General features: G+C 43.7%; 1 protein-coding gene across 3 annotated transcripts in view; it reads left to right on the forward strand.

Moving 5' to 3' along the window:
• SEC14L1 (SEC14 like lipid binding 1) overlaps positions 1 to 14,531 on the forward strand; it is a 58,115-nt gene that overhangs the window by 42,276 nt on the left and 1,308 nt on the right. For all 3 annotated transcript variants that reach the window (XM_085856414.1, XM_085856416.1, XM_085856415.1), the window contains 4 exons: positions 4,772 to 4,906; positions 5,031 to 5,168; positions 5,273 to 5,539; positions 13,835 to 14,016. In XM_085856414.1, coding sequence (XP_085712540.1) covers positions 4,772 to 4,906; positions 5,031 to 5,168; positions 5,273 to 5,539; positions 13,835 to 14,016 — 722 coding nt within the window. The remainder of the gene's footprint in view (positions 1 to 4,771; positions 4,907 to 5,030; positions 5,169 to 5,272; positions 5,540 to 13,834; positions 14,017 to 14,531) is intronic.

The following is a 14,531-nucleotide window of genomic DNA, read 5'->3' on the forward strand; positions in this document are numbered from 1 at the left end:
ATACAAGTTCCCACAGTTGACAGTGCATGTCAGAGCAGAAACTTGACCATGAAGTGAAAGGAATTGTCCGTAGAACTCTGAGATAGAATTGTGAGGAGGCGTAGATCTGGGGAACGGTATAAACAATTCCTACACCAAGAGTGTTGAAAGTTCCCAAGAGCAAAGTGAGCTCCATCTTTAGGTAATGGAAAGAATATGGAACTACCCAGACTCTTCCTAGAGCTGGCCGTCCGACCAAACTGAGCAACTGCTCTCTCAGGGTCAGGGAGGTGAACAATAACCCAATGACCACACTGACAGATCTAGAGTTCCTTGGCTGAGATGGGAGAACCTGCTGGAAAGACAACAATATGTGCAGCATTTCACAAATCTTGGCTTTATGGGAGAGTGGCCAGACAGAAACCACTCCTGAGAAAAAGGCACGTGAAAGACTCTGAGCATGAGGCAAAATATTCTGTGGTCTGATGAGACAAAAATTGAACTCTTTGGCCTGAATGCAAAGCGCTACATCTGGCAGAAATGGAGTACAGCTCATCACCCCTCTTACACCATCCCGGGCATGAAGCATGGTGGTGTCAGCATCATGCGATGGGAATGCTTTTCAGTGGCAGTGACTGGGAGACTTGTAAAGATAGAGGGAACAATGAATGGAGCCAAATACAGGCAAATCCTTGAGAACATACTTCAGAGTGAAAAAGACCTTAGACTGAGGCGAAGATTTACGTTCCAACAGGACAATGTGACCCTAAGCATACAGCCAAAGCAACAATGGAATGGCTTCAGAACAAGAATGTGAAAGTCCTTGAGTGGCCCAGCCAAAGCCCAAACTTGAATCCCAGTGAGAATCTGTGGAAAGACTTGAAGATTGATGTTCACCGACACTCCCCATCCAACTTGACAGAGCTTGAACAAATCTACAAGGAAGAATGGGAGACAATCCCTAAATCCAGATGTACAAAGCTGATACAGACATTCCCAAGAAGACTCAAAGCTGCAATCGCTGCCAAAGTTGCTTCGCCAAAGTATCGACTCAGGGGGTTGAATACTTATGTAAATTAGATATTTCTGTATTTAATATTCAATAAATTTGCAATAATTTCTAAAAAGATGTTTTCACTTTGTCATTATGGAGTATTTTGTGTATATCGGTGACAAAAAAAATTAAATTTAATTGATTTTAAATTCAGGCTGCAACAAAACAAAATGTAAGAAAAGTCAAGGGGTGTGAATACTTTCTGAAGGCACAATATATCGTGCTTGGACCTGCAAAGAAAGAAGTGAAAAGAACCTTCCAATGTCCGTTTTCTCAAACCACATCTGGTAGAGTATTCTCTGAAATCTTGTCTTGATTCTGATATTGGAATGACCACAGGTTGTTTGGTGGTTGGTAGTTCATGCACGTTTGTAGTTCCTCCACCATACAGCACCAAGTCCAAGTTTTGGAGAGAATAGAGTGGATTTGTAAAAGGATCTTCCGAGTGGTGACTCGCTTTCGGAGAACTCCACTTCGGCTTTCAGAGACCTCCAAAGCACTGCATATTTTGAGAACGTTTGTTTCATCGTACGTCGGTCTCAAAAAAAAAAAACATACACAGAAAAGCTATTGTTAAAATAAAGTTTCTAATGAAATTTGAAACCGTACATTGTTGTACTGTATATGATCGATACAATGAACAGGTGCTTAGTTTAGTTTTAAAAAGAATTCAAAAGGTGCCAAACCAACACTCTCACATCGAAGATGGTTGCTCCATGGCTTGATGATGTTTATATCATCGTGTTTTTTTTTGTTTGTGTTTTTTTTAATTCCTTGAAATATGTGATATATGTGGAAAAGGAAATGTGAGGATAGTTATTAGATGGGTAGAAGGGACGTTGGAGAGAAGGGAGGTTGTTTGGTTGGGGTGCTCAGGAGGGAGGAGGGAGGTGTCATGCAGTTCTTTGATTTTTAACGCAGTTGGCAGGAAGTGCTGACCAAAATAATTGTGCAGAGAGACATGAGAAGTGGGGATTCAGAGAGAGGATGCTCTGGATGGATGTCAGGGTGCTGAGAGGGAAAGTTCATGTGGGGCCAAGCCCACAAGGTGCCATTAATGGGGACCAAGAAAGTAGTGGCAGTCGGGTCAAACTTACTGCCACCAATTAATTATTATTATTATTACACTCGTCAGAGGGTATTGCAATTGGATCCGTCCACACATGTGCTAACGTAGGCCACCAACGCCACCTAGTAGTTGTAGCCAGTATTACACGTTATCTTATTTCAACCGAGTACCTCTAAAAAGTATGTACAATTTGAATGTGAGTACATCTATAAAGTATGTACGATTACAATGCACCACACAAAGCAAGTCCTGCGAGCTCCGATTCCTCTTTCTAGTTTTCTTGTGAAAGTTTCATGAAACAAGCTTGTACAAAAATAGATTATCCCAAAAGACTCCGACCCAAAATACTTAAATGGAGATGGCAGGAATGCTTTTGCTGGACAGATAATTCAACTCAACTTTGGAACTACTGTCTTTAATCGAGGTCGAGTCTCATGGAGGAGCAACGTAACAGGGTAGAGGATTGATAAACTGATGTGGAGTGGCTGAAATATCACCTGAGACTAGGTGTGCTCCTTCCTTTTTTGTTTCAGTATTACCGGAGTACAACCCAGTAACGACTTTGGTTTGAAGAACCTCTTTTTGATTAAAAAAAAAAAAATTATGGATAGTCCCAACCCTCCAGTATATGTATATAATTAATGGTTCCAGTGTAAACAATGCAGGAACTAGAACGGGCACAGGACAGAGCGCATAGCTCTGCCAGACTAAACAGTTTACGTTTTGTATCCCACTGATAGGCCGGACGTGCATCCGGACCTGAACCAAAATCTAATCGGCTTGTTCTCGTCACCTACTCGACTCAGCTACCAAGTTTTGTCATCATCTGTCCACAACGTTTTGAAACATCACGCTACCAGTCGTTTTTGGCCCTATCTCTCAATGGTGAAAAATTATTTGATAGATTACAAAAACTTCTCGTATCCAGATCCGCATCTTCAAACTCTAATCATTTCCTCCTTCTCACACACCCAACCTGTCCACCAAGTTTCGTCCCAATCCGTCCATAACTTTGAGATACCCTGCTCACAGACAGACAGAGACATACAGTAAACCCCCGTCCACCTCCAGTGGTGGAGGTAATCACGTGAGCTAGACGTTAATTTGCTCGTGGAGATGGGGAATTAGACACCAACCAACCGTCTCATAACTCAATTGTAAATCCAGATAAAGCACATCGATCTCAAGGTAGCACACATAAAGACAGTTAGTTGGGATTGTTGTATACCGAGGTTTGAATACACGACGTTCTGCTGTAACTCTGTTCTTGCATACAGGTGTTAAATGAGACAATTTTAATATGATGTAGATCTTCTCGATTCCTTATCCTGATTGAAGCTGCAATATTTGGAGAGGATGGCTGGGTCATTAATACTTTGGCTATATTTCGTTCTTGAAAAACCCCGTATTGGGCAAAACCACAATGCGCAAAATTTAGACCTTATGGCAAGAATTGGATTGGAGTTACAAACTCTAAAATTTATCGACTGTTTTGCCTAAACGAATAAAAATGAAAAACACTTAAAATTGTCCTTCCTTATGATGGAGGGCGTTGGAGGCTATTGAGATGATGACTATGTCCTTGGCTTCGGGAAGTCAGGATCATCAGACTTTGTGAAGGAGGAGGTGATCTTTGTCTGCTTTTCCTTGTTCTTCATGTCCTTGTAGACCTCCGTACGAGGTGCCTTGACAGCGTCCATCTCGTGCTTGGATTTTAACCACCTCTCCATGAAGATTAGCGAAAACCTCTCAAGATATGTGCCTCATTCTGCTTTATCCCAAATGTTCTCTTTCACGCTCCTTGACGATCTTATTTCCCCCTCCTTGCTTCAAAACAAATATTTTCGCTCAAAAAGAAAAATTATATATATGTTGTTGTTGTTCGTCTTTCGGCTGCTCCCGTTAGGGGTCGCCACAGCGGATCATCTGTTATGATCCGCATACTGATTTGGCACAGGTTTTACGCCGGATGCCCTTCCTGACGCAACCCTGGTCGCCTCTTACGACACAGGGATCAGGATTTGGGTTTCGCCATGATTCCGGGCTGCTCTACACCCTGCCCAGTGCAGAGCCCCCGTCCTCAAGCGATCCTCCAACCCAAGCCTCCGAGTAGCCGGATTACAGGCGCACGCCACTACGCCCGGTCTAAAAATTTTATTTATATATATATATATATATATATATATATATATATATATATATATATATATATATATATATATATATATATATATATATATATATATATATATATATATATATATATATATATATATATATATATATATATATATATATATATCTTGAACTCATTCTGCCTCTTATTTCCTTCTGTGATTCATTCTTTATTTCTTCCTTTCTCATTACCTCTAAATTGAACTAACATTCCTCTAAAATCAATTAATTTGCTTCTTGCTTTAAAAGCTTTTAATAACATTTTATGTTTCATTTGCCTTAGTTCACTGAAACACCCCCACGTTCTTGGACAGCGTAGGGCTATGAAGTGACGGGGTTGTGTATTCCTCTGCGACAGACCGTGATAGAGCGAGAGACCCATGCCACCATCGGCACATTTTACCACAGTATTGAAACCGCGATGCGGAAACCCGCATTTGGGGTGGGCATGTTGTACATTTTTGAATTGATGTACCTGTTTCCATCTGCTCCAGGTCAGTCCATTCATCAATGACAACACACGGCAGAAATTTCTTATTTACGGTGGCAATGACTACCAGGGCCTGGGTGGCCTCGTAGATTACATCGACAAGGACATCGTGCCAGATTTCCTCGGAGGTGACTGTCTGGTAGGTTCCAGCAAAGCAACTGTTTCGATGGTTGGTGTTTCTAGCTATTCACAGACATAGGCCAACGCATTATCAGCGATGCATTTCAAAATGCATGTTGAGACTTCTTGCCGCACTCTCACAGTGCGAGGTTCCAGAGGGAAGTCTCATCCCAAAGTCTCTGTACCGCACTGAGGAGGAATTGGAACATGGAGATGACATCCGACTGTGGACGGAGACCATTTATCAGTCGGCAAGCGTGTTCAAGGGTGCTCCTCATGAGGTACATCACACCTTGTTTTGGGATACGATGCTGATTGAGTAACTTTAACTTAACGTTTATGGTTTGACCTTTAAATAATACGGGAACAATGCTACCCGACGCAGGTCCTCGTCGAAATCCTCGAGGCGTCGGCAGTCATCACGTGGGACTTCGATGTGATCAAGGGCGACGTGATGTTCAGCCTGTACCACAGCAAGCGCTCTCCTCCCGTGACACCCCGCAAGGAGCTAGGAGCTACAGCGCCACCGGCGACAGCCACCGCGACCGTCAGCACCAACAATGTGCAGCTCATTGACAGGAGCTGGGTGCTTGGCTCCGATTACAGCAAGGTCGAATCACCGCTCATGTGCCGTGAAGGGGAGAGCATTCAGGTATGGCGGCGCCCTTTTTCCTCCGCATCAACCAATCGTATCGATGAACTCATTGCATTGAGAATGAAAGTCAACTTGTGATTGGTGCAATTCCTACCCATGTTTCCAAAGGTCTTGTGCCGACCATCGTCATCCCACCGTTTTGACGACCCTTTTGTATTTTTTTTTTAATTGGAGTTATCCTTAAACCTTTAGTCAGTTGTATTGAATACTGTATGACATCACGATGGAAATTTGCATTGGATACTTAAAAAAGGTACTCTGGGCTTCTCTCAAGAGATTTCAGGTCTTCATAACAATCAATGGCTATTCCAACACATTGGAGATTTGTTTACCTGCAACAGTTTTGCTGATGGGTTTGATGGATGCACTGGTAGTGGTTGTTGGAGGTGGTGGTCATTAGTATCGAGGTATTAAAGCAATTTCAAAGAACAGGCACAATGGGCCAAATGGCCAAATGGCCCAATGGCCAAAATAACCATCTGCAAGAAAGGTATCTTGAGGAAATTACAAGACTGCACACATTTTAAACAGTTAATACAAATGCAATACGAGTTGGGCTTAAAGGCCCTGTCACACCTTGACGATTTAGCCAGCGTATGCCGACGTATGAAAAATTTGTCTAAAACGCTGTTACACGTCGAATACGTTATGGGTAAGTTTTGTATACGTTTAGAGCACGCTGGCATATGTCGTAGTAAGCTGGCATACGTCGTAGTACGCTGAGCTCGTCGACAAATTTTAACATGCTTGAAATTTTTCGACGTATGCCAGCGTATGACGCACAGGTTCCGCATACGCTGGCCATAAGTTGCAGGCACGTTACGCGATCGTTGACACACAGACACACGTTACTTGTAAGTTACTCATAAGTCGAAACACGTCGAGGTAATGTTTAGCGGCAGTGTTCCAGACTCCCTGGTTTTTTTTTTTTCTTTTTCTTCGGTATGACGGTGATGTTAACACTTCGATTTCTAGTGCGGTTATAATATAATATAATTAATAGGCTGCCGCTCAACGATTTAAATCAAAACCGCACGAGAAATCGAAGTGTTAACATCAACGTCATGCTGAAGAAAAAAACCCCCAAAAAACAGGGAGTCTGGAATACTGACGTGACACCTCAACGTGACATATATATATATATATATATATATATATATATATATATATATATATATATATATATATATATATATATATATATATATATACATGTATACATATATACATGTATACATATATATATGTATATATATATGTATATATATACATATATACATGTATATATATATATATGTATATATATATATATATATATACACATGTATACATATATATATGTATATGTATATATATATATATATATATATATATATACATGTATATATATATATATATATATATATATATATATATATATATATATATATATATATATATATATATATATATATACATGTATATATATATATATACATGTATATATATATATATATATATATATATATATATATATATATATATATATATATATACATGTATACATATATATATGTATATATATATATATATACATGTATACATATATATATGTATATATATATATATATATATATATATATATATATATATATATATATATATATATGTATGTATGTATGTATGTATGTATATATATATATATATATATATATGTATGTATATATATATATGTATGTATATATATGTATGTATATATATATATGTATGTATATATATATGTATATATATGTATGTATATATATACATCTATATATATATATGTATATATATGTATTTATATATATATATATGTATATATATATATATATATATATATATGTATATATATATATATATATATATATATATATATATATATATATATATATATATATATATATATATATATATATATATATATATATATATATATATATATATATATATATATATATATATATATATATATATATATATATATATATATATATATATATATATATATATATATATATATATATATATATATATATATATATATATATATATATATATATATATATATATATATATATATATATATATATATATATATATATATATATATATATATATATGTTGTTACGTTTGAGGGGGGGTATGCATTCAAAGGGTAATTAGGATGTTTAATTAGGTATGCCATGCTGTTCGAGTTTACCAGGATCTCGATGTAATAAGTATCAATTCAGTGGTGATAAGTTGTCTAGTAAATGTTCATTTCTTCAAGGGGGGAAATGATAATTGTCACGTAATTAGATAGGGACACGGGATAGGGTAAGTGTGTCTGCGTAAACCCCTTTTGGTATTCTCTGGAGACTGGCCGTGACGTCACAGGACAGTGCAGCGGATGGCTCCGCCCCGTGATCACGATTGGCGGAAGGCGACGGCGGTGGGCCAATAAACGGCTCGATTGGAAGTGACGAGGACAGGAGGATAAAAAGATTCTGTTCGGGGTCGAAAAGGAAGAGGAAGAAGATCGGGACAAAACGATCGTGTTTTTTGGTGTGGAGGCTGTTGCGCGGAGAGCGTCCTTGTTGTTGTGCTGATTCGATCGTGTTCTTGATCGTGTCTTGGAGCCTTGCTGAGCCTCGTGCCTCACCTTGGTTGGCTCTGGGGTTCTGCTGACTCGGAGTACGGGGTCGAACGGCGGGTGGACCTGCCTCCTTCTCCTGCTCGCAACTTGGCGCCAGAACTGGTTCCCTGGCAGCTGTGAGCGGACTTGGGCCAAGACCAGGAGGTCGACAGCACCACGGTTTCTCCTGCCCCCCTGACGAGAGCAAGGCCAGCTCGTCCGACGCCGATCCAGGGACAGTTGCGTCCACACCACGGTCCAGCCTGACCACCAGAGATAGCTACGTTGTGTGCGTGCGTGCGTGCGTGCGTGCGCGCGCGCCTTAGAGGGTCTGAGATCTGTATATTCATTGGAATTGTCTGTGTTTTTCCCCACGCCCGATCCCACACCATCCCGTCGAATCGCCCCGGATCCCTCTTCTTGCCGAGTCTTGTTATTTCTGGTTAATAGTAAAAATGAATAAACATCATCAACTCAGTGAAAAGTGACTCGTGCCACCTTCCTCGTCCCGTTTGCGGTAGAGCGATTAGAACCGACATGTTTGGGTTATAAATAAATAAACCGCCTCCATCGTTTCGGCTCATTCTACGTTGGCGGGGCTGTTCAAGTCCCGTGGACGTCACATTGGTGTCAGGGTGTTGGATGTTCGAACCCCTCTAAATTATATTTGGTATCGGGAGAATATACTAAGATTAAAATCTCGCCACGAATTGGAATATAAAATCATCACAGAAAAGCGCGCGAGCGCGGGAAAATTTTGGCGGGATTTTTCAAATTTAAATTAATTGGCGGCAAACGGGACTTCTGCACCATGGCGGATGTGCAGATGTTTGAGGAGGAAGGCCACGTGTCTGGCAGCGAGTCGGGGGAAGAGGGGAGAGACGGGGGTAGGGTTGGAACCTCCCCCATTCCGAGCGTGGACCGTGTTTCATCGCCCGTAACGGGGCCGGCAGCGCCGGAAACCGGCGCGATGTCGATCCAGACAATGTTAGAACGTTTAATAGCGGACATGACGGTACAAATGGCAAATCAATTCGTGACACAGAGGACAGAAATGACAGATCAATTGGGGGTAATGGAGGAACAGTTGGGTGCACGGATTGATTTAATGAGGGATGAATTGGGGGAAAAGATGGAGAAAATGAAAACTGAGATGCAGAAGTGTGTGGATGTTAAATTGGGAGAAATACAAAGTAAATTCGAGGATAGATTGGAGGAAACAAAGGTAGAAATTACATTGGAGGGGGAAAATATACGAAAAAAATTGGTAGATATAATTGATGCAACGAACATTCGGGTTGATAAAGTGGATGAAAGCCTGGAACGTCATCGTGCCTGTGTGGATGCTCATATGCAGCTGCAAGTTGAAGAGTGGGGAGAGCTGAGGAAGCAAGGGATGAATTTGGCGGAGGAGGTAAAAGGGTTGGAGGCTCGTTTGGACGAACAAGATAAAATTATGAGCCAAGATGAAGTCTTGGATAAAGGCCTGGTAGAGCCGTCTTTTGTAAGTAGAGTGTCCGGGTTGGTTGAGGAGCAGCTACAAACTCGCGACGGAGCCTTGGAGGAGGTTGTGTGGGCCCAGAAGATCCTGCGGGAAGAGGTGAATCGGTCCATTCAACGTTTGGAACAGGAGGCAAAATTGACCCATGAGACCCTCACCACAAAACATCTTTGGCCATCTTTGGCCACAAGTGTAACAGTGGGCACCGAAATTGGATACGCAGCCACAAGGGTGTTTGATCCCTGGGCTGGATTCGGACAAGAGAGAAACTGAGAAGCGGGCCACCGTAAAAGTGATCCCCCTGGTAAATTTCGACGGGTCAGGGAGCGTTGAAGCTTTTCTGACGCAATTTGAGTGCATTTCCCGACTAAACGGGTGGAATGAGCGGGAACGTACAGGGAATTTGGTGGCAACGTTGCGGGGACCAGCCGCAGATGTGTTAAACGTGATCGCGGAGGGGATGTTGACCAGCTCCCACATTTGCGAGGCGTTGAGCCGTCGGTTTGGGTTCGCGGCAAACTGTGATCTGGTGCGGGCTCAGCTCCAGCACCGCAGATTAAAGCTGGGTGAGACAGTGCAGGAGCTGGCACAGGACATTTACCAATCAGTCAGGATCGCGTATCGGGACCTTACAGTGGAGGCGTGGAACAGACTGGCACTCGAGAAATTTTTAGCTGCTCTTCCTGACCCTGAGGTCCGAGCGCTCGTGGAGTTACAGGATCCACCCACCGTTCACCGAGCGGCCGAGTGCGTGGCCAGGCTGGCCTCGTGGAGTCGGCCGGGTCGGGTTCCAGAGGCCATCGGTGACGATCCGACAGGCGGAGATCCAGGATCAGGGAGGGGGGCTGGGAGAAATTGGCATTACCCAAATGTTTCAGGAAATTTGCCAGAAACTGTTAAGTTTGATAAGGGGTAATTCGGATGTTGGTGCGCCAAAGCGGCGGGGTCCAGCCCAGCCAATAGAGCAATTCGATTATGGCCGAGGGGGTCCGGAACCGGAAGAGACATTACACCGATACCCACGGGGGCCTTTTATGGGGAGTTGTTTCCGGTGCGGGCGAAGAGGACACATGCAACGATATTGCCAGTACCCGGCGATGGAGGGACCCTCCAATAGACTTTTAGACTCGGAGAGGGTGAATCCTCCTGCTGAACCGCCAGGTCTATCCGAGATGCCCTTTCATAGGTCGGGTCCGGAGATCACTGTCGGGGGTCGGGGAGACTAGATTGGGCTGAGCATATACGGCCATGCTCGGCTGCTGAGATTGTGGCGAAGTGCCCTCCTTTGGTGGAAAAAAATGAATTGTGGGAAAATTGACATGGGTTTGTAAGTTCTGCTGGGTTTTAGAGTGACAATCGGGACAGTGGGTAATTGGAAACAAAGCGGGCACGAGTGGCTGTCCAATGGCTGGTGCGTGGATCAGGTGAGAAGTGCTGTGTGAGTTGTTTTAAGTTAAGAAGTGAAATGTATGGTGCACACATTGATTTTTTATTGGGCATGGTGTGGTAACAGGGAAGGTCATGGTCGGTGAAGTGTTAGAAATGCAGGTGTCACATGTAAGGCCGATGGGGTGGGGGAGTCATGTGGGTTTTGTGGGTGGGGAGGATGTGCTTGTCCACAGGGATTGCTGAAGCTCACGGTGAGCGGGAATTGCGACCCCCTTCAAGGAGATTCACCACCTGGTGGCTAATGGTGACAGTGTCTGGAGGAAACTGGGAGAGGGTCTGGTTGGGTGACCAAGGCGGGTCGGACCTTGGCGACCCAGGAAGGCCAGAGGAGCCAGTGAGACCCCTTCCAGAGTGTTGTACGGGATTAGAGCTGATGGCTACCAGTGGGGAGGGAATCAAAGGGAGCGGGGCGGAGAAACGTCCGGGTTGGACTAAAGCTTACCTGTGTGCATGGTTGCACCTGAGATGCCCCCATCATCTTGTGGTAACCCACCCCACGGCCATGACGGGATTCAGCCTGCATGATTAAAATGAGGACCATGACCTAGAAATGTGATGATGACCATGGTGTGAGTGTTGTGAAGATGTATGAGTCCCACTCGATCCCGCACAACTTGACATGTGCAGCAAGGGCATGATGTCCGCATAATTTTGGGGCAAGCAAATTTGAAAATTGGCTCCCCAGGTAACGCTGGGTCTATTAGCATCCACTGGGGGAGGCGGTCAAGTGTAAATATCCTGTGAATAGTGTCGTTAAGGCTTAGAGTAGGAATGTAAAGTATAAGTGTTGTGTTTTTGTGGAACCTTTTGTTTCCCCTCCCCAGATCACTGGAAGAGTGCTGGGCAAGAGCGATGATCCGGAGGATGGAGTGCAACTTCGCTCAGTGCTCTCATGAAATAAAAAAAAAATAAAAATAAAAAAAAAACGAATGATTGTTTAGGCAAGGATAAGGCCATAAGGGGGTAGTACATTAAGCAGGATAGGTAAGTTAGCTGCGACTCGCTGCCCATTGCCCCTCCTACTTTATTTCGTTAGGTTAATTAGGTGTGAGTCAGTAAGTGTTAAGGCTGGTACGGTAGCGCCTGTGATATACCTTGCAGGAGCTGCGGTACCAGAGGAGGGGGCAGTGTTACGTTTGAGGGGGGGGTATGCATTCAAAGGGTAATTAGGATGTTTAATTAGGTATGCCATGCTGTTCGAGTTTACCAGGATCTCGATGTAATAAGGAGCAATTCAGTGGTGATAAGTTGTCCAGTAAATGTTCATTTCTTCAAGGGGGGAAATGATAATTGTCACGTAATTCGATAGGGACACGGGATAGGGTAAGTGTGTCTGCGTAAACCCCTTTTGGTATTCTCTGGAGACTGGCCGTGACGTCACAGGACAGTGCAGCGGATGGCTCCGCCCCGTGATCACGATTGGCAGAAGGCGACGGCGGTGGGCCAATAAACGGCTTGATTGGAAGTGACGAGGACAGGAGGATAAAAAGATTCTGTTCGGGTTCGAAAAGGAAGAGTAAGAAGATCGGGACAAAACGATCGTGTTTTTTGGTGTGGAGGCTGTTGCGCGGAGAGCGTCCTTGTTGTTGTGCTGATTCGATCGTGTTTTGGAGCCTTGCTGAGCCTCATGCCTCACCTTGGTTGGCTCTGGGGTTCTGCTGACTCGGAGTACGGGGTCGAACGGCGGGCGGACTTGCCTCCCTCTCCTGCTCGCAACTTGGTGCCAGAACTGGTTCCCTGGCGGCTGTGAGCGGACTTGGGCCAAGACCAGGAGGTCAACAGCACCACGGTTTCTCCTGCCCCCCTGACGAGAGCAAGGCCAGCTCGTCCGACGCCGATCCAGGGACAGTTGCATCCACACCACGGTCCAGCCTGACCACCAGAAATAGCTACTGTGTGTGTGTGTGTGTGTGTGTGTGTGTGTGTGTGTGTGTGTGCTTGGCGCCTTCGAGGGTCTGAGATCTGTATATTCATTGGAATTGTCTGTGTTTTTTCCCACACCATCCCGTCGAATCGCCCCGGATCCCTCTTCTTGCCGAGTCTTGTTATTTCTGGTTAATAGTAAAAACGAATAAACATCATCAACTCAGTGATAATTATATAATTTTATATATATCTTCTTCTTCTTCTTTCGGCTGCTCCCGTTTGAGGTCGCCACAGCGGATCATCCGCATGATCCGCATAGTGATTTGGCACATGTTTTACGCCGGATGCCCTTCCTGTCGCAACCCTGGTCGCCTCTTACAACACAGGGATATGGTACACCTATTTTAACCGGGGTATACACCGGCCCAGTACACTGGTACTCATTTTGCCGACCTCGGAAGGATGACAGGCTGAGTCAACCCCCTGGTGTATTAATTCAGTGGCCCAACGGGGCTTGAACTCAGGACCTTTTGGGTCCCAAGCCACTGCCCTAACCACTGCACCAACAACAAGCTTGTCTTCGTAAATAAAATCCAATGTACAAATTCATATTTTATTGAAATGTTGGCATTGATGGTTGTGATTACTGCAGATTCTTCACCACCACACTGTGTAACTGTCTGAACTCCCTTTGCAGGTCCTTGTGTAATAAATGCCCGTTTAACTTAAAACCACATGATCGTGACGCGCACGGGTAGCACAAGATGACATTCATGAAGATCTTACGAGAAAACCATCTCAACCTGTTTACCGGCCTCGCTCCTTGTTGCCCTTTCCATCCCAGGGCTCTCATGTTACCCGTTGGCCTGGATTCTACATTCTGCAATGGCGCTTCCAGGGAATGCCCTCGTCGGTGACTAGCAGTAACTTACCAAGGGTCGACGATGTTCTTGCCACGCTCCAGGTGTCATCCCACAAATGTAAAGTCATGTACTTCACTGAAGTTCTCGCCTCGCGTGACTTCAGGTGAGTCAAAAGGTCGCCGGCAGACAGAAGTCAACCTTGCGTTTTATTTTGTGAACAAAATTTGCAATGAAGAGTACTTGCAATGATGCCTTTTGTTGAACTGCACATAAAAGAAACATCTTGACCGCCAAACAAAATTGCCATGTTCTAAAAACAAAACGCTTCGAGGTCAAACATCTCTGGTGGACTATTTTGAGCAACATATTCACTGTTGGGTTTAAAAGACAATTTGAACACCAGTTGACATGGATCATGAATTCCACGCAAGCGGTTGCAGGTTGAAGGAAAAAAAATCGGGGGACAGGAGGGAAAAGGAGGGCAGGAAAGATGGAGAGAAAATACTGAGGGAGTAAGGAGGAGTGGGTGAACAATGAAATTGGTGTACGGAATATTTTATCGCAGCGGATATCCTCCACAGAGGATGGGCGATGGATAGAATGGCAATTGATTGGCCGAGAGGGCCTGAGAATAACAATAACGACAATTCATGTCATTTGTGTTCAAAGCGCTGCCCA

Source organism: Eptatretus burgeri, chromosome 15, assembly GCF_056783735.1.
Source record: "Eptatretus burgeri isolate ZD-2024b chromosome 15, Ebu_testis_v1, whole genome shotgun sequence".
NCBI classification, from domain to species: Eukaryota; Metazoa; Chordata; class Myxini; order Myxiniformes; family Myxinidae; genus Eptatretus; species Eptatretus burgeri.